Source organism: Camelina sativa, chromosome 4 (assembly GCF_030686135.1).
Source record: "Camelina sativa cultivar CO46 ecotype springtype chromosome 4, ASM3068613v1".
Taxonomy (NCBI): domain Eukaryota; kingdom Viridiplantae; phylum Streptophyta; class Magnoliopsida; order Brassicales; family Brassicaceae; genus Camelina; species Camelina sativa.
In genome coordinates, this window is record NC_141883.1 from 29,457,856 (window position 1) to 29,482,136 (window position 24,281).

The 24,281-nt window shown below is 34.9% G+C and overlaps 6 protein-coding genes and 1 non-coding gene across 12 annotated transcripts; all 7 read right to left on the minus strand.

Annotated features, from left to right (window-relative positions):
- Positions 1 to 650: 650 nt before the first annotated feature.
- Positions 651 to 1,523, minus strand: LOC104782536 (precursor of CEP15). Its single transcript, XR_015597275.1, has one exon. It is a non-coding gene; the product is annotated as a precursor of CEP15 (transcript).
- Positions 1,524 to 3,046: 1,523 nt separating this feature from the next.
- On the minus strand, positions 3,047 to 7,942 carry LOC104782538 (protein HESO1). 2 transcript variants are annotated; one of them, XM_010507500.3, is made up of 11 exons: positions 7,308 to 7,942; positions 6,877 to 6,961; positions 6,652 to 6,788; positions 5,949 to 6,264; positions 5,497 to 5,676; positions 5,311 to 5,403; positions 5,035 to 5,217; positions 4,856 to 4,958; positions 4,605 to 4,778; positions 4,072 to 4,502; positions 3,047 to 3,962 (listed from the first exon to the last, which is right to left on the minus strand). In XM_010507500.3, exons 4-11 carry the CDS (start codon positions 6,177 to 6,179, stop codon positions 3,303 to 3,305), a joined length of 2,055 nt encoding a protein of 684 aa, XP_010505802.2. In that variant the 5' UTR covers positions 6,180 to 6,264; positions 6,652 to 6,788; positions 6,877 to 6,961; positions 7,308 to 7,942; the 3' UTR covers positions 3,047 to 3,302. The 2 variants fall into 2 exon arrangements, with proteins under 2 accessions (XP_010505802.2, XP_087367152.1); XM_087511026.1 differs by having other exon boundaries at positions 7,190 to 7,318.
- A 1,480-nt stretch (positions 7,943 to 9,422) lies between these two features.
- Positions 9,423 to 10,879, minus strand: LOC104782540 (small ribosomal subunit protein eS26y-like). Its single transcript, XM_087511027.1, has 5 exons — positions 10,767 to 10,879; positions 10,567 to 10,659; positions 10,372 to 10,456; positions 10,109 to 10,242; positions 9,423 to 9,659 (listed from the first exon to the last, which is right to left on the minus strand). The coding sequence occupies exons 1-5, from the start codon at positions 10,767 to 10,769 to the stop codon at positions 9,579 to 9,581; spliced, it is 396 nt and encodes a 131-aa protein (XP_087367153.1). The 5' UTR covers positions 10,770 to 10,879; the 3' UTR covers positions 9,423 to 9,578.
- Positions 10,880 to 11,556: 677 nt separating this feature from the next.
- LOC104782541 (mitogen-activated protein kinase kinase kinase 20-like) lies at positions 11,557 to 12,538 on the minus strand. Its single transcript, XM_010507502.3, has one exon. It carries the CDS (start codon positions 12,536 to 12,538, stop codon positions 11,684 to 11,686), a length of 855 nt encoding a protein of 284 aa, XP_010505804.2. The 3' UTR covers positions 11,557 to 11,683.
- A 591-nt stretch (positions 12,539 to 13,129) lies between these two features.
- LOC104782542 (uncharacterized) lies at positions 13,130 to 15,218 on the minus strand. Its single transcript, XM_010507504.3, has 7 exons — positions 14,484 to 15,218; positions 14,257 to 14,305; positions 14,064 to 14,166; positions 13,889 to 13,984; positions 13,711 to 13,785; positions 13,490 to 13,559; positions 13,130 to 13,393 (listed from the first exon to the last, which is right to left on the minus strand). Exons 1-7 carry the CDS (start codon positions 14,817 to 14,819, stop codon positions 13,316 to 13,318), a joined length of 807 nt encoding a protein of 268 aa, XP_010505806.1. The 5' UTR covers positions 14,820 to 15,218; the 3' UTR covers positions 13,130 to 13,315.
- On the minus strand, positions 14,928 to 16,547 carry LOC104782543 (uncharacterized). Of its 5 annotated transcripts, none has more exons than XM_087511029.1 (7): positions 16,322 to 16,513; positions 16,172 to 16,220; positions 15,913 to 15,989; positions 15,716 to 15,812; positions 15,546 to 15,620; positions 15,331 to 15,400; positions 14,928 to 15,218 (listed from the first exon to the last, which is right to left on the minus strand). In XM_087511029.1, exons 3-7 carry the CDS (start codon positions 15,971 to 15,973, stop codon positions 14,961 to 14,963), a joined length of 561 nt encoding a protein of 186 aa, XP_087367155.1. In that variant the 5' UTR covers positions 15,974 to 15,989; positions 16,172 to 16,220; positions 16,322 to 16,513; the 3' UTR covers positions 14,928 to 14,960. The 5 variants fall into 5 exon arrangements, with proteins under 5 accessions (XP_087367155.1, XP_087367156.1, XP_087367154.1 ...); XM_087511030.1 differs by having other exon boundaries at positions 16,350 to 16,482; XM_087511028.1 differs by lacking the exon at positions 15,913 to 15,989 and having other exon boundaries at positions 16,322 to 16,547.
- Positions 16,548 to 16,552: 5 nt separating this feature from the next.
- Positions 16,553 to 19,227, minus strand: LOC104782544 (expansin-A8). Its single transcript, XM_010507508.3, has 3 exons — positions 18,609 to 19,227; positions 18,202 to 18,514; positions 16,553 to 17,198 (listed from the first exon to the last, which is right to left on the minus strand). The coding sequence occupies exons 1-3, from the start codon at positions 18,760 to 18,762 to the stop codon at positions 16,892 to 16,894; spliced, it is 774 nt and encodes a 257-aa protein (XP_010505810.1). The 5' UTR covers positions 18,763 to 19,227; the 3' UTR covers positions 16,553 to 16,891.
- Positions 19,228 to 24,281: the final 5,054 nt, after the last annotated feature.

Here is a 24,281-nt window from a genome sequence, read left to right on the forward strand (position 1 = left end):
AAGTTCAAATCAAATTGAGCTTACACAAATTCCATTGTCGGACCACTTATTACTTATTAGGCCTTCTTAACCTATATAACCAATTGATGCATGATATATAGATGGTGAGTACAGTTTTCTTTGAAGATAATTGTGTTTCTTGGTTGAAGATGGGATTGTGTGTTAACTCATTAACTTACGTATGCTAAATTGCTAATTCCGAATCCAGAAAGATAAATAAGGGCGTAAATTAGAACTTTCTTGAACGCCAATAAAAAATGCATGTACAGTATATGGTATGTTCATATCTACACCACACTAACATGTCCCATGTGCACGATAAATACCTTTTTAGGCTTTGTTAACGGCCATTAAGGCAAACTTTGTATAGTGTTCGTTGTTATTATAATTTAAAATTACAACAATTGCATTGGTGAATGGTCGAAGACTGTATAACCCGACAGAATGTTCCTTTTGTTACCAAACTGGCGGAATGTTTTTGTGTTTTCTTTTATCATATAATTTTTATTTCTTAATGTTTTAGGAAACATGAAACTATATAAACAAAACATACAAGATTCTCAGGTATTAGTTAAATATCCCACTAAAAAAATATCTTATATTTTGATTATGGACCTTGTTTTTTATATTATATATTGTGGTTAGCTTACTTTCTTTTTTTCTTGTTTATAAAAGAAAATTACTCTTTAGTTCTTAATAACATGTAACATTTTTACAACGGACAAATGCATATCTACATACATATGAAGCTAGCTTTTCCCATCAACACGAGGAAATGAGACAATTTAATAGTAAAAAAGGGAACGATTATTTTTCTGAACAAAAAAAAAAAAAAGACAGAATGGAATAAAATCAAAATATCAAAAATGAGGAAAAAGCAACGAAAAGAGTATATATAGAGACCACCTCTCTTAGGAAAAAAAAAGGTATATAAACAACATGTGATGTATGTATAAATATATAACACAGAATGTGTATTTATTGGGTGTGTAAAAATATACCCATGACATGTATCAGTGGCCAATACCGGGGCTTGGGACATCACCTTGCCTTCTATAGATATCATCATAATCAGGCACTGGTGGTGATGGTGATGATGATCCTTCATCATAATAGTCACTTGAATCATCAACTTCCAAGTTTGTAACCATCAACTTCCTGATCTTCACTTCCGAGAAGTCTCCGCCGTGAAATGCCTCCGGCTCCGATCTAGTAGTGGCTCTCATACTCACACTCAACCCAAGAATCGAAGGGATTCCGGAGATAAGTAAGAACGAGAGTAATAAAGCGTGAAACTTTATCTTCCTTGCTTCCATTATACTATATATCTTCAAAAAAACAATCGATTTAAATGGTGAAAATAAGAGAATTTTTTCTTTCCTTCTTCGTTTCTTTAGGGTCAAGAAGAAATTGTAGTGTTGTTCTTTATAATAGAGATCATACATATATATATATAGATATATATAAACAACTATATAAGAAAAGAAGCATTGCATTATTAAATTTGGAGGGCCAACTTTGTTGAAATTGGCAAACAATGGTCATGATGGGTTTTATAACATGGCAACTTCTTACTTTTTTCTTTTCTTTGATTTCTTTATGTTATCATTTTTTTTATCGGAATGATCCATCATTGCATGCTTTGTTCTATGACAAGTCGTATAGCAGGAAAAATTAAATAAATTTTTAAAATTTGGTGATTAAAATCAAAATCTAAGTAATAAACTTTTCAAAAGATGCATTGACCACAAAGTTTATTGTTGGGGAAAACATTAGAGACGTTGGATTCTTTCTCATTTATCTCCTAAGTCCTCCTTTGTTTCCTTTTACAAAAGAGGAGGATTAAAGACGTTATCACACTTTAAAAAGTTACAATAGATGCACACAATTGATTTTGGTTTGTAACCGTAATGAGATGGAATACTATAACTCCAAACCAAGTAGTGAGAGAAGGGTGATTTAAAATTATATTACCGTCTGTTATCAAAGAGTAACGTAAACATCGGAGTCACGTGCTATCATTGGTCAGTGCCGACTGAAGAGGTAGGTCGAACAGCGGAAAACTCTTTTATAAAATTGTCCCCTATTTTTTAAAATAGAAAGCATGGAGGTTCGAACCTCGTAAGTGTATTATAAATACTATACTTTGTATATAATTAGAAGTGTTTATAATAATTAACAACGACACAACATTCTAGCACGTAAGAAGTGAATAATTGCGTTTGCTTATCTTGTAATGATCATGTCTCGCTTAGAAATGCATTATACAAGTTAATATAAACATGTTACTGATTGTCGAAAATAGACACGTATGTATCATTGGGATCCGATCCTAGTATCATTAGGGAAAGGCAACCATTAGCAATTGTGAAGCCATTTTACCAACTTAAAATAGTTTCAACAAATAAGATTAATCTATGTGTCACCGACTCACTTATCTATAATAGTTTCCTAACTTGGTGTATATATTATATATGCCACTAACCCAAATTGTCGTCATAATTTTACAAATTTATTATCTATAATAGTTTCCTAACTTGGTGTATATATTATATATGCCACTAACCCAAATTGTCGTCATAATTTTACAAATTTATAATTGATCTTGCTAAGATCTCTTTAATCAACCTAATTATTGCACATAACTATAAAACTTATCGGTAGATCTTGCCTAGAGGAACGCTCTATACAATACAGGAGAGATCTTATGAAGATGAAAGTAATAATTAATTTTAGGATATACTATATGTGAGAGAGGTGAGTACGTGACGTAATGCTTTGGATGTATATCGTCATATTCATATACATAGGATATCTCAATATGGATAAGACTTAAGTGTCATAAAAAGATTTCAGGTTGGGCCCTTAACTCCACTAACAAGTAACAACAACAACAACAACAACAACGACAACAACTTCTCTATCAGTATGTATCAGTCATCAAACTAAAGTTGCTTCCGAGACAGCGTCATAGCAATGTAATAAACCTCAAGTTTTTTTTTTAGGATTTTCGATTTACTCTAATTGACCAAAAGTACAACAACAATGATCATCAAGAATATGCAAAGAGCTAATATCAGATTCTTTGTTTTTCTGTTCAACGAATTAAGAGAGACCTCTCAATGAATTATGGGTCAACAGAATTACATTCCTAATGAGTCCTAAAATGAAACATCCATATGCTTCAACCTCCATTTACCACCATTAAAAAAAAAAAACTAAAAAAAAAACTCTTTGTCATTGTTTGCTGTTGGTAGGTATGTGAAGTTATGATGAAAAGGGTTTTTACCTAAGAGACCAATTCAAGGATTCTGTTTGAACAGTTGAGCCTGGGATGCTGAGTTCACTGTGCTCGATTTGCTACTGAAACTACCATTGTAAGATTGTTGAGCCTGAGATGCTGAGTTCACTGTGCTCGGTTTGCTACTGAAACTACCATTGTAAGATTGTTGAGCCTGAGATGCTGAGTTCACTGTGCTCGTTTTGCTACTGAAACTACAATTGTAAGATTGTTGAGTCTGAGATGCTGAGTTCACTGTGCTCGGTTTGATACTGAGCCTACCATTGTAAGATTGTTGAGTCTGAGCTGCTGAGTTCACTGTGCTCGGTTTGATACTGAGCCTACCATTGTAAGATTGTAGAGTCTGAGATGCTGAGTTCACTGTGCTTGGTTTGCTATTGAACTTATCAGTGTAAGATTGTTGAGTCTGATATGCTGAGTTCACAGTGCTTGGTTTGCTACTGAACCTATCAGTGTAAGATTGTTGACTCTGAGACGCTGAGTTCACTGTGCTTGGTCTGCTACTGAACCTACTACCAGTGTAAGATTGTTGACTCTGAGATGCTGAGTTCACTGTGCTTGGTGTGCTACTGAAACTATTAGTGCAAGATTGTTGAGTCTGATATGCTGCGTTCACTGTGCTTGGTGTAATACTGAGCCTATCAGTGTAAGATTGTTGACTCTGCAAAAAAAAAAAAAAAAAACCCCGATGGATCATACAATTGAGAAACAAATTCTTTTCTATAATAGGAATACAACTATACAAGTTAAAGAGTAAACGGTGAATGTACCATATCAGGAATGTAAGTGCCAGTTCCTCTTGATTTCTGCATGTTCTGCGTCGACGTTGAACCATCCGGATTCGTCCAATATAGAACATTCTTTTGATCGGTCACAGACCAACTGACAACGTCCCAAGAACTCGTTTCTTGACCCTGAGGGATCCAGCTATACTGAATCTCACCGTGAAACCACTTCCCGTATAAAAGACTTCTGAAGTATCCTTCAAAATCTCCTCTAAGATTAGATAATTCTGTTCTTCCAGTGCCAAAAGCGATGAGAGGTTCTGCTACGTCTTGTCTCTGTCCCTTACCGTTCCTATCCAATGTATTGCGAAAGAACTTCTCCAGTTTCCAACCCATGGTTTCTCCAGGTACTGAAAGTATATCTCTTAGCCTTTGAACTCCCAGAGTAAAAGCATGTCTTAGACGTGGGACATTTCCTAAACAAGATTGGACAAAAGATAGAAAACTATTACTTGAGAGACCAATCATGAGCTTCGTTTTGGTCTTGTGGCATTAGAAATCTCTGGTCAATAGGGTACCTTGTGACACACTACGTCCAAGGTTGTTACTGTGTTTCAGAGGATCCAGTATGTTGAAATGTTTTATAGGAAATATCTGCCTGTTGGCTTCGACAGCTTTAGTTTGAACCGAATATAACTCCACGCATTCTCTAAAGAACTTCTCATTTAGGACTACTTCATGATCTCCGGTTCCTGAAGGCACAACAACAAATGATTTTATTTTTATTTACAAATTTAAGGGAAACAGAAGAGAATCTCAGCGTCATTACCCGTAATATCTGGAAGAGATGATATCGGGACCGGACCAGTGACCGTGATGCAGTAATTTTCCCAATCAAATGATGCATAGTAATCCAAGAACTTGAACAGTACCTGTAGATGATAGATTTAACCTGTTAATATTGGAAGCATTTCTCAAATAAGCGCAGATTTTTTAAAAAATGCTTACTGCTAAAGGGCCAGACAATGATGAATAAGAACTGTTGATGATGTACAAGACGAGTACTGCCAATGCATATGTTGAGATCAAACCAGTGTTGGCACCAAGAAGACGGCTTTCATAATAGCACCAGGCTTTAATCAAAATGATGCTACGTTTGAACAGATGGTCTCTTCCAAAATTTTGGTCAACCTAACAAAGCAACAAAAATCAAAGATTTTATCAAATCAGTTAAGGATAGGATAATGAAAGAAGTAACATAAGCCGAAGCTATTAAGTATTTACCTGCTCCAGAAAACATAAAGCGCATAATCCAGCCATTTGATTAAAAGAGATATCCACAGCAATGTTCTTGATATTGAATTTGATGACCTTGACCTTCCATCGAAAATGTCAAATGAGCGGCATAAGCATGAAAATAAGTTTTCTTGAAACATATAATTCGAAACAAAGAAGGAACCAAGCAAAAACCTGTGCTTGGATATACTGAACACCAGTTACTTGGAAATCGGATGCTCCCCCTTCAGCTCTAAGCATACTACACAATGCTTCAGCCAAGTCCTCCTCCGTATCTTGAGGAGTTAGGACTGTCAGATCAATATCTCCATCTGGGAGATAGGTTTTTAGTGGCACCGAACCAAATAAAAAGACCTGGTAAATACAAAACCGCATTAAAGCTACATTTTGATTAAGTTAAAAGAAGAAACAGCCAGATAAACCATATGCAAGAAAACTAATAGTTCTGAATCTGAATCTAACCATACAGCAAGAAACTTAAGCATTTTAACGAAATAAAACGGGTCAAATCTTCTTACGCAACACCGCAACTAAACATCATTCTGATACAATATTCATAAGAAGTGGGACTGATATAAACCTCATCAAACAAAATATCCACTAGACTAGAGCACCAAAGTTCTTACCTCAATTCCAAGGCGATCCTTGATAAGATTCTGGATATAAGCAATGATCTCATTCCTACTTCTGTCTGAAAGATAGATTGGTTGGATGACACATAGTATCTCCTGAACCCTTTCCTCAGCAATCATCCACAATTCTCCATCTATAGGCACTGTTGATAGCGAAAGGGAGGATGATGATGACGAGGATGAAGACGAAGAAGAGACTGGAAACCTCTCTTGAATAGCAGCCATTTGAACAAAAAAACTCCAAACCAACTTCAGACTGATAATCACCCCCCAACGAGCTTACTTGTATGAGAGTGACAGATCAAAACATCTACAAAAGTACAAACCATAGAAAAAAATGAAAAAAATCATGGCTTTATTATAACATTGAAATCAAAACACTCCTCAAAGGACAACAACTCCAAGCAAAAGGAATGAAGACAAAGTAGAAGTTGATTGGTCACACACACACAAATTGAATCACCAGAGATCAGAGAAAGAACAAAATCTTAGACTGGATTTCTCAACTCCACCAATAAATGCTTCAAGAAAAATCTAGAGGGTAAATTACATTCTAGCTAAAGCAATGACAAGAAAATCAAAAACAGAGCAAGTCAAACGGAATAGTAAATGCCATGTTAGGTAATCCCTACTGTCTTAGCTTCCTGAAAGCCAAACACACCCAACCAAAGAATAAAAATCGAAACTTTAAAAATACCCAAAAGGAATTTGACATAAAAGATTCTGATCCTCTCGCTTTAACCCAGCTTCCACGGCAATGATTGCACCAAAACCAAAACTAAAGCTTTCGTAATCTCAATTTCATCTTCTTCATCTTTTTTCTTCTCTAAAACTCTAATAGAACAAACAAAAAAAAACAACCTTGTCAACCTCGTAAATATATAAATATATATATTTAGAGTTGTAAGTATCGGAAAAGTACCTATGCTTTTAGTCCAACTGTCAAAGGAGGTTCCTTTGAACAAATCCGTGATAAACCCCCACCCAAAGTGGCTTTAACTCATCCTCTGCAACATAAAAAATAAAACCCAAAAATCTCACAAACTCAGATGATGAAGCCAAAACTGAACAAAAAAGATCAACACTTGTTGTCAATTCTAGGGTTATATGATTGTAAAGCACTAAGCATTTCGATTCCAAACCCAAAAGTGAAATTTCACGCGTAAAGGAAAAAAAAAAAAAAAAAAAAGTGTCGCCTTTTAATTCACCAAACGCAGCAACTCATTAAAACTCACAAGTAATCAAAGAATTAAAGCCAAATTGAAACAGTAAAATCTTAATTGAAACCAATGGTGATTAGCTTAACAGTGTAACTAGATCAAATAGTAGAGGAAAAAAAAAAAGGAGACTCACTGAGAAAGACCGGCGAAGAAAAAGAGAGCTCCGCGTCTAAACAAGAGAAGGAGAATGAAAATGAAACGATCACCAAGAAAAATATTGAAAAGTCAATGAAATTTATGGAAGGTTCGTAGACATTTTTTATAGTCATACAAAATTTAATAGTAATGACCCAAAAAAAACTAATAAAGTTGCAATTTTTATTTGAATAACATTGGTAGTGATTGGTGAACAAAAACAAAGTACTAACAAGTGGTACAGTTTTGAATTTTTACCAATCATAAAAATTTTACTAAAAATGTTATTAAAAGCTTTATTCTCAGCTTTTTTGTACAGTTTTCATATAGAGCTATTTCTTACAGCTTCAATTTACAGTTTTTGTGTACAGTTTTGACTACTTTACCAATTAGATCCATTGACTCCACAAAATTACAGCCAGAAAAAAAAAAAAGTTCTGCGTTTTTTTCTCCGTCGATGTCTTCCTCTCAAGTTCTAAGAATGAAAACAAAAGAATGGATGAAAAAAAAAAGCCAAAAAAAAAAAAAGCTAAAAAGGCTAAATAGAAAGGAAACGACAAAATAGATGATATCTACGAAGTGTAAAGGGATACTCTTCTTTAGAGTATTGGATACTGAGAGATTCTTGTGTTTGGGATTATACGTATTCCAGCCTAAAGTATAGTATTATTACTTTTCGTTTTCTTCTAAAGTCAAATGTTTTTTTTTTTTAATTGTTGTATTTGTTTTTTTAAAAAAATGTTATGAGATCCAACATTTTTCTTGTTTAGACATCAATATTTGATTTCTAAAAGTTAAGAAATTTTAAGAGTTACAAATTTTTTAAATTACTAGCGAAAGAAAACGTTAAAAAAACCGTTAGTTTACTTTATACATACGCTAGTTTTACCGGGAAAAAAAGAATGATAATCACTATTAGTTATTTTAGAATTTTTAAAATTACGTTAAAAAATGTCAACGTTGAGTAACGTCTGATGATTAAATTAAAGAAAAAAGAAAGTTTGTGATATTTATGTTTTAGTTAGTTAAAAACCGTTAATTTAGTTTATATACATGTTCCTGTATCAGAAAAATAATCATTGAATTTTAAATTTTCTATATTGCATAGATTTTACGCTCGCAAAAAGTAACGTTAAATAAGAAACCGATATTGATAAATATGATTATTTATACTCGGACTTGAGTTCAATCCTATAAGTACAAGTCGATCCGTTTATAGGAAAAGATTAAATGATATTTAGTTTACACACGGTAATTTTATCGAATAATTTCTCAACCTTTTCAATTCATAAAATAAGTAACTAACTTTAAAATTGGTTAACTAGTTTCCTAAGTTTGCTTTGATTTCACAAAATATGTTCTTACAAAGTTAATTTTTAATTTTAAATAAAATGTCCAATGTTAAAGATAAAAGCAAAAGTTATAGCTTATAACTTTGTAAGCCCAGATTTTCTAATGTTAATAGTATGTTAGTTGCTTGAGAGTAACTCTCAAAAATTTGGTAACTAAAACTAAATTACTACATATATGTTTTAAACTTTATATAGATTTCCAAATAAGGTTTATATATTTTTCCTATTAACACAAAAAGGCTAGATAGAATACCTTAAATAATGATATTGATACGATAATTTACCTTTTTGAAATAGGATTACCTAATATTTCCAGAATACATGCAGCTAATGTCCTAGAAACATATATTATACAATGTGATTTATCCAAAAATATGTGAAGTTTTATTCAGATTTTCTAAAGTCGAAAATATAAGGCTGTCAGGTGTCAACAACCACAACAAAAAAAGTCGAAAATATAAGAATTTAGTGGGTTAAGTCCAGGCCGCATTCGATATCATAGGCCCATAGCTATCCTATAAGGATAGAAGCAGGCTTAGCCTCAAAACGAAGGGTATTTGATTTAACCCCGACCTTTTATTATTAGTGAAATCTCAAATCTGTACTGTACTGAAGAACAAGAAGATTAAGTTGGCTGAATAAATCAAAACACATTTTCAATTCTCAAATTCAGCATCCACTAGTTTTTTAGGATAATGAAATGCAAACAAAGCATTGAGCATCAAGTTAAACCAGAAAAGCAGATTGCAAAACTGGGGATATAGAGGTGCCAAAAAAAAAGTTGAATCAACTACTGAAATAGTTTGACAGGATTCACGATCCACATAGTGATATAACTTGAACCAGAGAAAAACATCCTTAAAAACGCAACAACTTAGAACATATAAGAAAACAAGAGAGAGCGCTGCTTGCAGACTTCAGACACGAGGTGCAGCACCAGCTCCAGGACCAGCTGGACGAGGGGCCTGTCCTGGTTGTCCAGGCTTGGGAGCATCATCCTGATGATCATCAATGTGAAATAACCATTCAGTTAGTAGGAGAGCAAATCATTCAAACAGAAATAGATGGAAGAGAATAGTCTCACTGAAAGCAGTATTGTTAAGAATTAAGTGAAGGTAGTAAGCAACTAAGCATGCTTAATCCACCTCAAAAGTCAAAGACTATTTTGAAACAACTACAGTATTATGGTTCAAATGGTAACAGGAATCATAAGAGATAATCTTAACGCACATCTACAAAATTTGGCAATGCAAGATTCAACTACACATTGTACAATACAAGTCTTTTAGTAACCAGATTTACTTCAAACTATATCTTCGTATTCAGAGACAAGTTGCAACATTTCTGATCCTAACGCAAATGAAGTAAGCTTAACCAAAGATTGAGAAATGAAGCTTAAAACTATCAAGGACCATTGAGTTGAGAAAGAGAGAGAGAGAGGGATTACCTTGCGTCTGACAAAACGGGGTGGAGGAGTACGGACCCTACGGTTGGTGCGGGATCGAACTCTAACGACGTGAGAGTGGATAGCACAAGAGACACAGTACTGAGTCTTTGCATACAGCTTAGGTAAGGTGTATCCTACAAGACATATTCAATCAAGTTGCGAATCTCAGGACAATGCAATCAAAAAAATCAAAACTTTATAGGGTAATGTTATAAAGTTTTAAACTTTGTAGATTAAACAAAAGAGAGAAATGAAAATGATACCATCGTAGACACTGGCTTCCTGAACATCTCTGATAGCAGCCTGCTCCACAATGTTCCTCACAATGAACCTCTTAATGGCCTTGTCCTAATCCAATGTTACATTGACCAACACAAGATCAAATCAAAATCTACATATGAATGCTTCTTTAATTAATGGAGATGGAGAAGCAAAGGTGGTGGAAGAGAGTAGAGTACCTTGGGGCAGCATTTGCCACAGTTGGAGCATCTGATTGGGTTAACGTGACCTCTGTTGTGCTTGTTCCTTCCACCGTTCCTACGCTTGAAAGTCTACAACACAACACAGCAATGAAGATCATCAATACAGAATCTTTCTTGATTGTAAATCTAAACAGCAAAAACAAAAAAGAGAGATCGAAGAAGACGATGAGTAGTACCATCTTTGGCTGTTTGCTCTGTTCTCCTCTGTGTGTGTCTGCTGCTGCCTCCTAGGGTTTACTCATCGATCTCCTCGTCTAATTTCAGATTTGATCTTTATTGTTACTTTTTGGGCCTAAAAGTATAGTGGGCTTTAAATCTATACTGGGCTTTGGCTTTATTTTCTCTTGACTTTAAATAATTTTCTCTTGGCTTTATTTTAGTTTTCTCATTCCAACACAACTACTCTAAACACTAAACACTGGTCCTAGTCCCAACCTCATTGTCATCATGTCATGTAAATTCTTATGTAATAAGAGTGAAGACCTCTTCGTCTTATTCTTTTCTTTTTAAAAAGAAAATTTCCATCAGAACACACTAAGGAATAATCTATTAGCTTACTCTATAAAGCCACAATTACTTTTTTAATTTTCCAACAAAATCACAGGTACCCTTAACAAAATAGGAGAAGATATCAATAGTAAAATAGAGAGCGCAATATTGGAGTAGACTTGAATTTTGTATACACTAATGATGGATATAATCTCCAATTGAATTTGAATTTTAATATTAGAGTAGCTTAACTGATCAGCACATGCACACTGATGAACCTATTTAAAGAAAATAAAACTGACTTAAAGAGTAGTTTCTTCCGATGCAAGTAAATAAACCAACTGAAATTAAAGTTTAAATCATTCTTTATATAAATTGAAAATATGCAGATAAAGCATGGAAGTCTTGGTGTAGAGAAATCGATCTCATAATCTTATTTAGAGTTTGCTCTCGATGGCTGTCATCTCACATCTCTCACGCACTCCCGCTTCGCGCACTTGACCGGAAGGGACGATCCTTGGTACATCTATCGGCTAGGCTTTTCCATAGCAATATTCACTATCAAGTTTTTTCTAGGTTTAACAGCAGAGGAAGAATAGGATCATCAGCTCAAACGAAGTTTCGAGACACTTGGAATCAACGACCTAGATATGTCCTTGTCCTCTTCTGTGGTTGGCGATGGAAGTCTTCCTGTAATAAAAGGATGGTTCAAGAGATCAGCCGCGGTGGGCCTGCGTGGATGAATGTCACGGCACCGCCTCAAGAAATCTCTAGCCTCCGGAGAGACATCTCGACCACGCAACTTCCACTCGTAAAATTCATCAAATGGTTCCGGGATAGGTATAGCTCCAAACATCTCATAAACCACACACCCTAGAGCATATATATCAAGGTCCGGATCCATGATCAGTCTGTTTGGCGCAAAAGACTCTGGTGGTAGGTACTCAGCCGTACCAACGGACATGGAACCATACTCGGAATCAGGTTCCTTGGATGAACCGAAATCAGCAAGCTTGAGATCCCACGGCTCTCCGGGATTTGTGGAAGGGAAGAGCAGAACATTGGATGGCTTGAGGTCGCAGTGAACGTAACCATGGGAGTGAAGAGCCACGAGTCCTTCTAGGATCATACGAGCCGCACGTCGGACCAAAGACTCAGGTATCTGCTGTGATCGGCTGCGAGAACCGTAGATCATCTTATCGAGATTACCTTTGGAGGCGTACTCCATATAGATCGTGTAGCATTCGTAGGGTTTGGTTTGCAAGTGAAGAGTGTTTGAGGCATTGACGATGCGAGGATGATCGCGGAAACGATGCATGATCCTGAGCTCCTTGTCGAGAATGTTTCTGAGATGCATAGGCGATGACTTCATTGCCCAAAGTCGGCCAAGAATAGAGACGGTTTTCAACGAAGACTCGTCCACGATCCAATCATCATCTCTGCAAATTTGCTCCATCATCAAAGTTCTAAAGCTTTTGCGTATTCTATACTCTTTAATTAGGGTTTAATCTTGTATGTGGTTCTGATAGATCCTTACTCGTTATCGATATCTATCTATTTATACAAGTTTCAGAAGGTCGGTGTGGTTGGTTCGTTTTTCAATTGGAACTATGGCATGTTTTCCTTTTCCAATTGTACGAACTTAAGTTAAACTATATTAAAATTAATGTCTAATATTATCCAATGCTTAAATATATATGGAAATAATAATATCGATAAACTGATAAACATTAGAGAATTAATTCATATATTCTCTTTTGGTTTTTCAATTGGATCACCAAATACAAGTAATTATCCTATTTTTTCTGTCATCAGAATGCTCCTTTTTCCTATAATCTCTAGTTTCCTTTTTGTTCTTTTCCTAATCATATCTAACAGAAAATCATTTAATATACCTTAAATATAAATTTCTGATTTTCCTTTTCCTTCTCATGTCATGAAATCACTCTTCAGACTCGCTGCCCTCATCGATTGGTTTGGTAACCAATTACGTATTTTTCTCCTTTGCTGTATTTTCTTTACTACAAAATCTAACCATATTACTACAAAATTCATACAAAATCTAACCATATTACTAGAAAAATTTCAGGTGCAAATTTTTTATTTGTTACAAATCTAACCATAACGAACAATCTCTCATAACATTATACAAATAGCAAATGCTTTGTTTGTGTGAAGGTTTAGGGATTAATTAGGTTTATTTTAGGCTGCTGAGTGCTGGTGCAATCTTACTATCTTAGGCTTTTTGTAGCACCTTCTTTGCTTTGTTTACCCACAAGCTGAATAGATCGTCCGCGAACAAAACAAAATGCACCTTAATAAGCAATACGAGATCCAAAAAAAAGTGTCAGTCACTTAGCGGATTGAATTCATGGAAGTGTACAATCTAGACAAGAAAAACTATCTTTACCTCTTTCAAGTCATTAGAGAACTGTTTGATTGTTGATATACCAATCTCAGCAGCTTCATCAAAAGGATATCTAATGAAAAACAAAACATTGAGAAGATAAGGTTTCTCTCATTTCATGTTGCACAAACTTTCCAAGACTTGTCAATCACTAATAGTAAAGAGTTAGTTGGATAGGTTTTGTAGCATATAAATGACTTAAGTCTCTGGTTGTGACAACTTACCCGTAAATCCCACAAGATATGGCAGGAAACGCAATGTATTTGATGTTGTTTTCCTTTGCCACTCTCAGACTATTTCTGTAGCAAAACAGAAAGATGAAACTGTTTGTTCAGAGGAAAACATGTCTTGTGTAGATTTCAGTAGAGTAAACAAACAAGTGAAAACTATGATTCTTCTTACTTGTAAGCATTTGTAAGGGATTCTTTAGGGTTGACATCTGAGTCATAGATCGGTCCAACGGTGTGAATCACACGAGATGCAGGCAAGTTAAAACCCCTGTTCCAAGTTTTCACTCAACAATCCTAATTTCCAAAAAAGAACACCAATACATGAGAAGAGTAAGAGAGTAACTCACGGAGTAATCCTTGCTTCTCCTGTTGGACAACGGACTCCAGGAAGAACTTCAGGAACCTCATAGCATGCTGCTGTGAGTTGTGGTCCAGCAGCTCTATGTATTGCTGTCACAAACATAATCAAGATTTTGCATTCAGAATTCAGTTTATACCAACACAGGTCACCAAAATAGCAATGGATCCTAAAACTCTTACCTCCATCAGCACCACCTCCACCTAACATACGCTGATTTGCTGGAGTGACCTGACGAAACAAACTGCTTATGTTAAAAAAAAAAAAAAAAAAAAATGATACATCAAATTAATTGGAGAGACCTAATTGTGATCCAAGAACCTTTCAATTTAATCGAATTCTAGGAATCTCTATCTATTTCCCTACAAACCAATCCCTAGAATTTGGATAGTGAAAAGAGAGACTTTACAATAGCATCGGAGGAGCCATCGACGGACCACTTGGTGATATCGCCTTTAAGGATCTTAAGAAGGCTAGAATCAGACAAATTGAAAACTGCTCCTTCGTCTCCAGAAGCCATGGATGATGATGATGATGATACAGTTGTCAAACGAGAAGTCCTCGTGGGAGAAGAGACTGTCAACGAAGAAGCGGTCGTGTGGAACGTATTGACGGCGAAGGAGGAGGTGGTGGTGGAGATCAGAGAAGCTCTTGATGAGGTTAGGATCGAGCTCGTCGAGTGTAGTAGTAGTAATCTAGGGAGACTCAAGCTTCCCACTCCACAGGTCAACCATAGTCGTCTCATTTGAGAGTCCGTCCCCTAATGCTCTCTCTCACCCACGGGGTTTTGGCCCATTACTAATAGCGGTTATAATGGGCCTATTCATGGCCCATATCACATGAGAAAGCACTCTAATGAAAGAGACTTTATAAATTTCAACACATTTTAGCTTTGTGTTCCCTTGTTGTAGCGAATACAAAAGTTTACTACAACATGAGACAAATGGCCTATCTTTGCTGTGGCCTGTGTGTGCATAAAACACCTAAGCCAATTTGAAACAACAGCTGAGAGATTACTGAAGAATCGCGTTTTGGTTGTCTTCGGCGAGGGGAAGAAGTTGCGGCCTTGTGGTGGAGGTAGCAAGTCTATTGCTTTGTTCAGCCACACCGTGTATGTCTCTTCGTTAAACATAACAAAATGTACCTGAGAAAATATTCTACATTTTTGAGTAACGCGGCGTTAAGAACATTACTAAAACTGAGATATCCAAGAGAACTTGTTGGACTCAACTTAGTGGGAAGGCAAATAAGTTTACCTCTTTAAAATCTTGACCAAACTGCTTAACAGTGGAGATAGCTATAGAAGCAGCTTCATCCAAAGGATACCTAACAATCAGATGAAGACACAAAAACCATTTGTATTTGTTTTCTCTCTCTAGATGGTTCACAAACTAGGAGAAAACCTTTACAAACATATAACTTATAACCAAGAACGCAAAGATCAAGTTTCTGAGTCTTCCTAAAATTTTACCTGAAGATACCACAAGATATTGCAGTAAATGCAATGTACTGAATGTTATTGTCTTTGGCTACTCTCAGACTGTTCCTGTTACCAAAACACAAAGTAAGCATTAGTAAAGTAAATGTGTTTAGGAAATTTTAAACTTTACTACTCTACATAGAAATGTGTTTCTTGCTTACTTGTAAGCACTTTCTAGGAGTTTCTTAGGATTCTTCTCAGCATTATAAATGGGTCCAACCGTGTGAATCACATGAGATGCTTGCAAGTTAAAAACCCCTTCTCCCATATCCAATAAGCAGAAAACAATCAAAACTTGGAGCAAACTTAGAACCTTTTACACATACTGAAGAAGACAAACATAAAAAGTAAAACCCACGGCGTGATTCTTGCTTCTCCGGTGGGACAACGAATCCCTGGGCTAACTTCTGGGATTTCATAACATGCTGCTCTCAACTGTGATCCAGCAGCGTCATGAATGGCATTTATTAATGTATATGATAAAAAATGAGTTGTTAATGATCTTTGTAACCTCTATTAATTCCTAACTCTCTATATAAACAGAGTATGTAACTCTAAATACTTAAGATACCATTCCATATAATGATAGTAAGTTATGATTAATTGAAGGAAAGTACCTCCATCTGCACCATTACCACCTAGCATACGCCCATTTGCTGGATTAACCTGAAGCAATCAAAGTTTTTTTCATCCTCAAGTTCAAAGTTAGAAAATGCCAACATCTTTATACTATCGATCTAAAAGAGATAAAAAGAGAGAAGACTGACGATAGCATCGGATGAGCCATCGACTGACCAATTTGTGATGTCGCCTTGAACGATCTTAAGAACGCAACTATCGGACAACTTGAAAGCTACCTCTTTGCCGTCAGATACCATCACTTAGATTGGCCAAAGCTTTCACCTCTCCGGAGATGCTTTGTGAAAACAGAGAAGAAGAAGAATATACAAATTCTTCTTGACGCGGTTATTTGACCGTTGACTTATTAATACTCCTTGTTTGGTATAAAAATGTATTTATATATTTCATTATTTTGGGCTTAGCAATATTGGATTACAAAGAAGAAGAAAAAGGCCAATATGGCTAAATTCAATAAACATGTAAATTAATTTTTTTTTTTTTTTAAACCTTGCTTTTTGCTTTTTGTAGGCACGATGAAAATAAAATACAACCATTGAAGCAATAATTCCTAAAAAAGAGAAAAAAAAAAAGAGAAAAAAAGGCTAAGCTAATCTAAGCGGGTGCTTACGAGCCACCTCAGCAATACGCAGCCACGTCAGCACCCAAAACAGAGAGATGTGTACGTGTGTGGAACTGTGGATGGATAATGAAACTTATCAGAACTGACCGCCTTGGTAGGTTTGTCCGAACTGCCAATTAGAAGGAGCCACGTCATTGCTAATGACGGTGCGACCATCGCTGGTGGTGACTTGGAACGAAAGGCTTTGGTCGTTCATGTAAGAATTGCTCTGCCAGTTCTGTCCCCAGTTTCTAGACATCGCTTGCCACGACTGTGTTTTTGAGCCTTTGATCGATACGGCGTGTACGTCTCCTGCTCCTCCTACGTTCGAGATTAGGACTAGGTTGAAGTATGAATGTCCGTTGATTGTAAACCTTATTCCTCCTTTCTTCATACACGGTACTCTGCATATCGAACATAAACACCAACGTAATCCATTAGTCTAAAGAGTAGACGACAAGCATCCATCGTAAAATTAAACAGTACGTATGGTTTAATACTTTAATTAATGTACAGTTTTTTTAAGAAAATACGTAATACCCCATTTAAGAGCAAATGATAGTAACTAAGATAAGCTCATTAGGCCATCATTAATGGGAGAACACCAAGGGTGTTCTTAGCCCAAAAAAATTATAAAAATAATGAATAGTGGTTTAGAACACTTTTTTTAGTTCTTGATGTAGAACTGATCTAAGCCCAGTTCTTATTTGACGTGGCTTCATGTGATTGGACGAGATTTTTTGGAAAAAAAGAAAATATTTCATTTATATAAGTAAGCAATTTAAATGTTAATTTATAAGTTTTTATAATTGTAATATGTTTAAGAATATTATATTAATTTATAAGTATATAATTGCTTTTATATAAGTATGCAATTTAAATGTTAATTTATAAGTTTTTATAATTGTAATATGTTTAAGAATATTATATTAATTTATAAGTATATAATTGCTTTTATATAAGTATGCAATTTAAATGTTAATTTATAAGTTTTTATAATTGTAATATGTTTAAGAATATTATATTAATTTATAAGTATACAATTGCTTTTATATAAGTAAGCAATTTAAATGTTATTTTATAAGTTTTTATAATTTGTAAAATGTTTATGAATATTATTTCACTATATCTTTATTCTAAGAACACCATAATTAGTTCTTCCATTTTTTTTACCTATGCTCTTAACAACTGATCTAGCATTATTTTCACTATATATTTAATCTAAGAACACCAAAAATAGTTCCCCTTTAATAATGCCCTTAGATAAAGACATAAATCTCAATTTTCTATGGTACACAATAATTCTAAAATATTTGTTAGGTTTTAAGTTTTAACAATATGGTAGTCCATTAGTTTCGGACTAGTAGATTTTATAATTATAAGCTACAAGACAAAAAATGAACGGACCTTCGGAAAGAGACAGGAACAATGCCGGCACGATACTGAGCGATCTGGAGAAAAGCTGGCTCGGCGAGGTCGAAATGCTGAAGAGGAGGATTGCACCAACCTCCATTATCGTTGGAGAGGCCAGGGTTAGGTGGGCAAAAGTTAGTGGCTGTGACGGTGATAGTAGACGAGAGACACCACCTCGGGTCATCGTTGCACTTCATCTCATAGCACGCGCCGCACGTGAGCCCGTTGTTGAATAGAGCCGTGCTTAAAGCCGCCGTGTTTGTCCCGTAACCTTGGCCATACAAATTTCCATAGCCACAAGCTCCGCCTGATTATTTGACCATTCCACGTACGTGTTAGCAAGCCATCCTCATGTATAAAGAGATAAAATTTAGCTAACATACGCATTTATGGTTACTTACCCATGGTGCCAGAAGCATCCCCACCACCGTAGAACGTAGCGTGACCACCTTGCCAACCTCCGTCGTCTCCATGAGTTCCTTGGAGTAAGAATGATAAGCTGAGTATGGATATGATTGGGATTATTGAGTATTTGGAGTTTGATGTGATAGACATTTTGTTTTTATATTTTTTTCGAAGAGGTTGGTTGGTTATTTCGGTTTTGATTTGGTGAGAATCGTGAGACTGATATGGAATCAAATGAAGGGTTTGAGTATATATATAGGGGTTCTCGAGTGTATAATTGTGCCAAGCGATATTACTATTTAAATGTTTACTATATTAAGTTCGTTGGTGTGACTCTTCTTTAACCTTTTTGGGTATTCATATATTTTATAATTCAAAGTGTCTGTGACCAATTTGCGAGAAAATTGTGCCTTTTATTTCTCGTTAAATCCCAATGTATTTCCGTATTCATTCTTAGGTATTTTATCTAGTTTATTAAGTGATTGATAGTATATATCTAGTTTTCTTTTCTCCATCGAAATCGAGCACCAAATTTTGAAATAGCCAATTAAAATGGGGATGACTTGTGATTTTATGGATAACTAGAATCAAAGTCAACAATGTATGCCACCGTTTATCTTGAGTAGAGTAAGATTTTATATATATATATTTTTGTTGCGGCCAGATTTTGTGGACATCAAAATTAAACAGTTTAGGAAAATAAGAGAGGAAAGAAAATGTATGGATTGATGATATAATAAGATCAGTAGGGGACTTTGAAGGTTGTGGCCACATGCAAATGTTGCGGTTAGACTAACTGCGATTCCTAATCAAGAGGCCCCTACTTGCACATGCTTCAGTACGCAAAGTATTTATTAATTTGTCTCTTCTTGACGTTGGTCATAATTAAGATCATATATATTATTATTTGTGTTGAACTTCATAAACAAAGGACTTGTAATCAATGATATCAGTGTGTTCAAGGGATACCAACATACCGTATACAATTTGCTCTATTTATAATTAACAACTTGTCAAGTAGTATCCTATTAGATATACTAGGATAATACCACCAATCAGTCGACCAAGTTTACCAGTTATTGTCATAATTTTGATGTTTTTGGTCGTACAAGAGTTTTGTTCAGTATAGATGGCGCCTTTGTTGTGTATGTTAAGTGGTTACATCAATGGCTTTCAAAGGATTGGTTGCTTACTTTCTGTTGCCCTGTATCTAGCTAGTCTTTATTATTAGGCTACATCTTGGGGTTTATGTCCTGATGTTTGGTTCCTTTAGTTTTCAATTGTGTTTTTGTGTTTACTTGGTTTGGGAGAATAATCTATATGATTTGTTATTCTTTCAACTCAGTACTTTTGAATTTTTATGTTTCTCGCTAAAAATTATATTAACAAAAATGTTAAAAGCAAAAACGAAATAGTTATTATAAGAAGGAAATATGTGTGTTTTAGGAAGGTATGTGAAATCTCAATCTCAATATAAAGTATTTTCATCAAGATTCCAAAATACTTAGAAAAAAATCTCAGAAAAGTGTCTAGTTGGAAGTCTCTAGAATCCAGAACAAGTTGAAGACCCATGGTAGAAGCTCTGCGGGCCTGAACCTCGGAGGCCGCAGTAGGTACAAAGTGACAATTACCTGAAGCACCTGAGAGAGTGGCACATGGTACATGTACTGAGAATACATGTACCGAGATGCTAATCAGAGTAGAACAAGAATGATAATTAGCTATAATGAAACTGAACACCAGGAAATCCTAATCTCAATCTCAATCTCAATGCAGTAGCACGTTGATCACTCATCACACCAACTGATGTGTCATCCAATCTTCTCATTATGTTTTCAAATGAGAGTGCTGCTCTCCACTAAATCAAATGTTAATGGGAATACTTGAAGCATGTCTTCAACACTAATGATCAAATGTTCCACAAATGGTGGAGTTACTACGAACATTAAGTCCTGACTCCACATTGGACTCCTACCTCGAGATCTTCTAGTAAAGGCTGTCTAGTTCCCCAAACACACTCTAGCATAAAATTGAGGATCTATGTACCAATCTTTGGCTTGCATAGTCTTGAATCTGATGGTGTGAAATCACTAGCGTAATTTGCAGATTTATGATGCACATGATACCCTTATTTGTTATATTGGAGATGCAGCATGATGTTTTGCATTTGTTGTTGTTTAGTAGGTTAGAGGTAGTACTCATTTTGCACACATAACTATATTATGTTGGCAACATTTACAAACTATTTCAACCATATTTAGCCGAAGTCAAAACTTAGCTGTTAATATAGAGATTTAAAATTGAGTATCTTTTTGCCACTGTCGCATTTACGTAATGACAACATCCATGGGGAGCCAAAATATCCACATAGTAGAATTTAGAATAATTTTTTTATCAACAGAAATCATTGTTCGTATTGTTTACGAATTTTACCTTTTAAAATAGTAAACGAGAACAAGACACACTTTCGAATCATAGTAAAATTTCTATAAATTCATAATGTCCGAACCAAAAAAAATTATTAATATATAAATGTTTTAATTTATAGAGATATATTTTTTTTAATTTAGTAAGCTTTCAAAAAATAGACTTAAAAATTACAATTTTAATTACTATAAATAATATTTATTAGAATCATTTACAAAAAAAACAACAATTATCATGTCCCGAAGAGAACAATAATAGTTTTTGATATAAAAAAATTGTAAATAAATTCTAACAAAAATTAATGTATCTAGATACATATATTTGATCATCTTATATAATTATTTCTAATATTGACAGGATCATATATTCATAAAAGGTTTTTAAAAAATATTATTTTATTATATTTTTGAATTGTATATAAAATTACACCGGCCTAACGAAAAATATTAGTAATTTATAATAATTATTAATTTATAGAATATTAATTTATAAATATTTTACTGTATAACCTCAAATATATATCACATGACTTGAAACTCCACTACAAGAAAAATAATTTTATTGAGACGTATTTTTGAGACAAAAAAATTTCATCACAATTTTGTAATACTTTAAATATGATATTATGACTAAATTTATTTGTCACAAATTCATTGTATTTTTGTCACTACGCGTAGAAATGGATAAACAGATCAAAGCTTTAATCTTACGCAAGATCGGGAGCTGACTATATATAAAGATATAAGATATAACCAATAAACCAAATCAATAATCACTACAAAAAAATATGCTAAAAGACGACTTTATAGAGATAACAGCAACTACTACTATACGTCAAGATTATTTTTCATTTTTTTCTTTGTTAAAGCTTCATTAGAATATTTAGATTGATTTTGTTATTGCAAAACATGCCAATGATGAATTGATGGACAACTTGCAACTACTTCTTTCATACATCGTGCCCATTTTTTATTTGTATTTCGTGTATGCAAATACTTTATGTGGAGCTAGTTTTTTTATTTATCCAAGTCGTCGTCAGTCTGTTATAACATGGGTTTAGTGGTTGAAGAGCTCTGAATTTCAAAAAAAATAACGCTCCAACGACTGTATGTGAAATTCATGTAATTAACTAAATAAGTTATTTGGAATATTTATAGTTTTTAAGGGTTTCATTAGGAATTTTTGTGTGAATATTGTCATGCTTAGCTCTACTTAATATTACCTGATTGACCATACAGACCACTAATACATTTTAAATAGTAGGCGGGTCAGTAGATGGCCCCTACCATGTTACAAGCACATGCAAAGACTTTCTAACGTTTTAAGGCTCTCATGCAATTTTCTGATACGTCAATTTCTTGGTCCCTTTATACATCCTGTTAGTTAATTAGTTACTCTCATGTATGATGTATCTCTCTCTATTCTTATGCGTCTATGCCTATAATGTCATCAACTAAAACGCAGCCATATATAATAGGTTACTCCGTGATTCCCTAAAATATAGAAATGTATTTTGATTCTCGGCAGAACAAACAAGGATTTTTGTTTGAAAACTACAGTACTATATATGTTTGGCAAAGTTTTTTTTTCTTCTTTTCAATATACAATATGTAAATGTAAACATGAGTGATAATAACATACGACATCAATATCACAAAATTCAATGTTATTTACACTGGTTTTTGGAAAAAGGTAAATTAAACAAAGCAGAATTAGGTTAACTCAAACCCTAAGAAGTTAAATTTTGATTAAAAATAAAATCATGTGTTAATATTTTACTAACTCATATGAATATTTTTGACGGTAGTTTTTGGGGCAACAAGTATACAACTTCACATAAGTTTTGTTTTATGTGAAATAATCAAATTTGCAGGCAGATAGATGCACATGATATATTCATAAATGTATATATTTATGATATAATTATAACAACTTACAAAAATCACTATGCTTTAAAGGATAAATATAAAAATAGTTTTTCATCAAGAAGAAGAAGATTGTGATATAAATTATTTTAGATCCGACAGTGGGATTAGCTTTACTTTTGTAAACTACCGTCTTCTTTTGGGTAAGATTTTCTTGACAAAGAATCTTTAGGTGGTTCATGAGTTCGTCTATTTAATACTAGTTAAAAAGGCTCTAATTAGTTCTTTGTTACAGTACCAATTGTTTGTACCGGGAATTACACAGTTTAAACAAATAAGATTTAGTGGGAAAGAGCGAGCAAGTTCTTTATTAATCGAAGAAAACGTGAGATCGTCACTTAAACAAGTTGGATTAGAGCTTGTTAGTTCACAGACGAACTAGTAAGCTTTAAATGACGAACTGAAAACAATACGAATTATACGAAAGATAATAGTAGTTTTCGATGCAAAGTATTGCTCTGTGGGTATTGTCCGCGGGTCAGGATGTTGATCCCAATAAATGCTTTCTCCTTTTATAGGAGACTGTTGACCTAGGGATCTCTAGGGTTTTCCGTCGTGAATTCCCGAGATTGCCCCTTTACGGGAATTAATGGACTTGCTCCCAATCTTGTTGGGCCGAGATCGCAATTAACAAATCTCGTTGGGCCGAGTGGCATATTGGGCGTAGCCCATATCCAACAATAGTCCCCCCTTTTAGTCCGGAGAGTGGCAGTCCTTCTGCGATCGGCGGGCATACTTAAATCGTCCGTAATATGTCTGCTCGGCACAGATTGTCTCGGTTTGCCTGTGGGGATGAAATTGCCATAGTGGCTCTTTTGTAAATGCCAGGCGCGTCTTTCGAGAGATTCCGTGAATATCCAACGGTCCTTACTTTGAGCGCGGTATTCGATGAATTTCCGAAAATGGGGCATGTCGCAGATCGAGGTGACGGATTATGACAGTAAAATTTCCGCTTTATTTACTTATTTATGTATCCACTCTCTTCTCCTTTTTCTTCACTTCCTCCACTTCCATAAGAAGGTAACTTTCTCTCTCTCTCTTTTATTTTTATGCCTATGCTTCTTTCTCTCTCTATTTTTCTTTTGTTTGCTCTCTCTCAATCCAAAGCTTCCGCCGTCCGATCCCTTGTATGAGGTCTACGATGGTCAGCCGAGATGGTCTTCCTTTGGTTACCGATCTCCGAGAACGGGCGGTCATCGACGACCATGCTAGATCGATGGATGGCGATCTTGAGAGGGACGGCGGTAGGGTCGCCGGCGCTAGAGAGAGAGATCGGCATTTTGAGCCAAGATCGATGTTGGGCGGCAGTCAGATGAA

Coding starts and splice junctions, on each gene's coding strand:
- LOC104782538 (XM_010507500.3), bottom strand. CDS start 6,179: ATGGCTGCTATTCAAGAGAGGTTTCCAGTCTCTTCTTCGTCTTCATCC. Junction 5,218..5,310: donor CTTTATGTTTTCTGGAGCAG/GTAAATACTTAA, acceptor TTGCTTTGTTAG/GTTGACCAAAATTTTGGAAG. Junction 4,779..4,855: donor ATCTCTTCCAGATATTACGG/GTAATGACGCTG, acceptor TTGTGCCTTCAG/GAACCGGAGATCATGAAGTA.
- LOC104782540 (XM_087511027.1), bottom strand. Junction 10,457..10,566: donor GTGGCAAATGCTGCCCCAAG/GTACTCTACTCT, acceptor ACATTGGATTAG/GACAAGGCCATTAAGAGGTT. Junction 9,660..10,108: donor CCCGTTTTGTCAGACGCAAG/GTAATCCCTCTC, acceptor GATGATCATCAG/GATGATGCTCCCAAGCCTGG.
- LOC104782541 (XM_010507502.3), bottom strand. CDS start 12,538: ATGATGGAGCAAATTTGCAGAGATGATGATTGGATCGTGGACGAGTCT.
- LOC104782542 (XM_010507504.3), bottom strand. CDS start 14,819: ATGAGACGACTATGGTTGACCTGTGGAGTGGGAAGCTTGAGTCTCCCT. Junction 14,167..14,256: donor TGGAGGTGGTGCTGATGGAG/GTAAGAGTTTTA, acceptor TGTTTGTGACAG/CAATACATAGAGCTGCTGGA. Junction 13,985..14,063: donor GGAGAAGCAAGGATTACTCC/GTGAGTTACTCT, acceptor AACTTGGAACAG/GGGTTTTAACTTGCCTGCAT.
- LOC104782543 (XM_087511028.1), bottom strand. CDS start 16,432: ATGGTATCTGACGGCAAAGAGGTAGCTTTCAAGTTGTCCGATAGTTGC. Junction 16,221..16,321: donor ATGGCTCATCCGATGCTATC/GTCAGTCTTCTC, acceptor TGATTGCTTCAG/GTTAATCCAGCAAATGGGCG. Junction 15,401..15,545: donor ATATCTTGTGGTATCTTCAG/GTAAAATTTTAG, acceptor TCTGATTGTTAG/GTATCCTTTGGATGAAGCTG.
- LOC104782544 (XM_010507508.3), bottom strand. CDS start 18,762: ATGTCTATCACATCAAACTCCAAATACTCAATAATCCCAATCATATCC. Junction 18,515..18,608: donor GGATGCTTCTGGCACCATGG/GTAAGTAACCAT, acceptor TCAAATAATCAG/GCGGAGCTTGTGGCTATGGA. Junction 17,199..18,201: donor GTTCCTGTCTCTTTCCGAAG/GTCCGTTCATTT, acceptor TTCGATATGCAG/AGTACCGTGTATGAAGAAAG.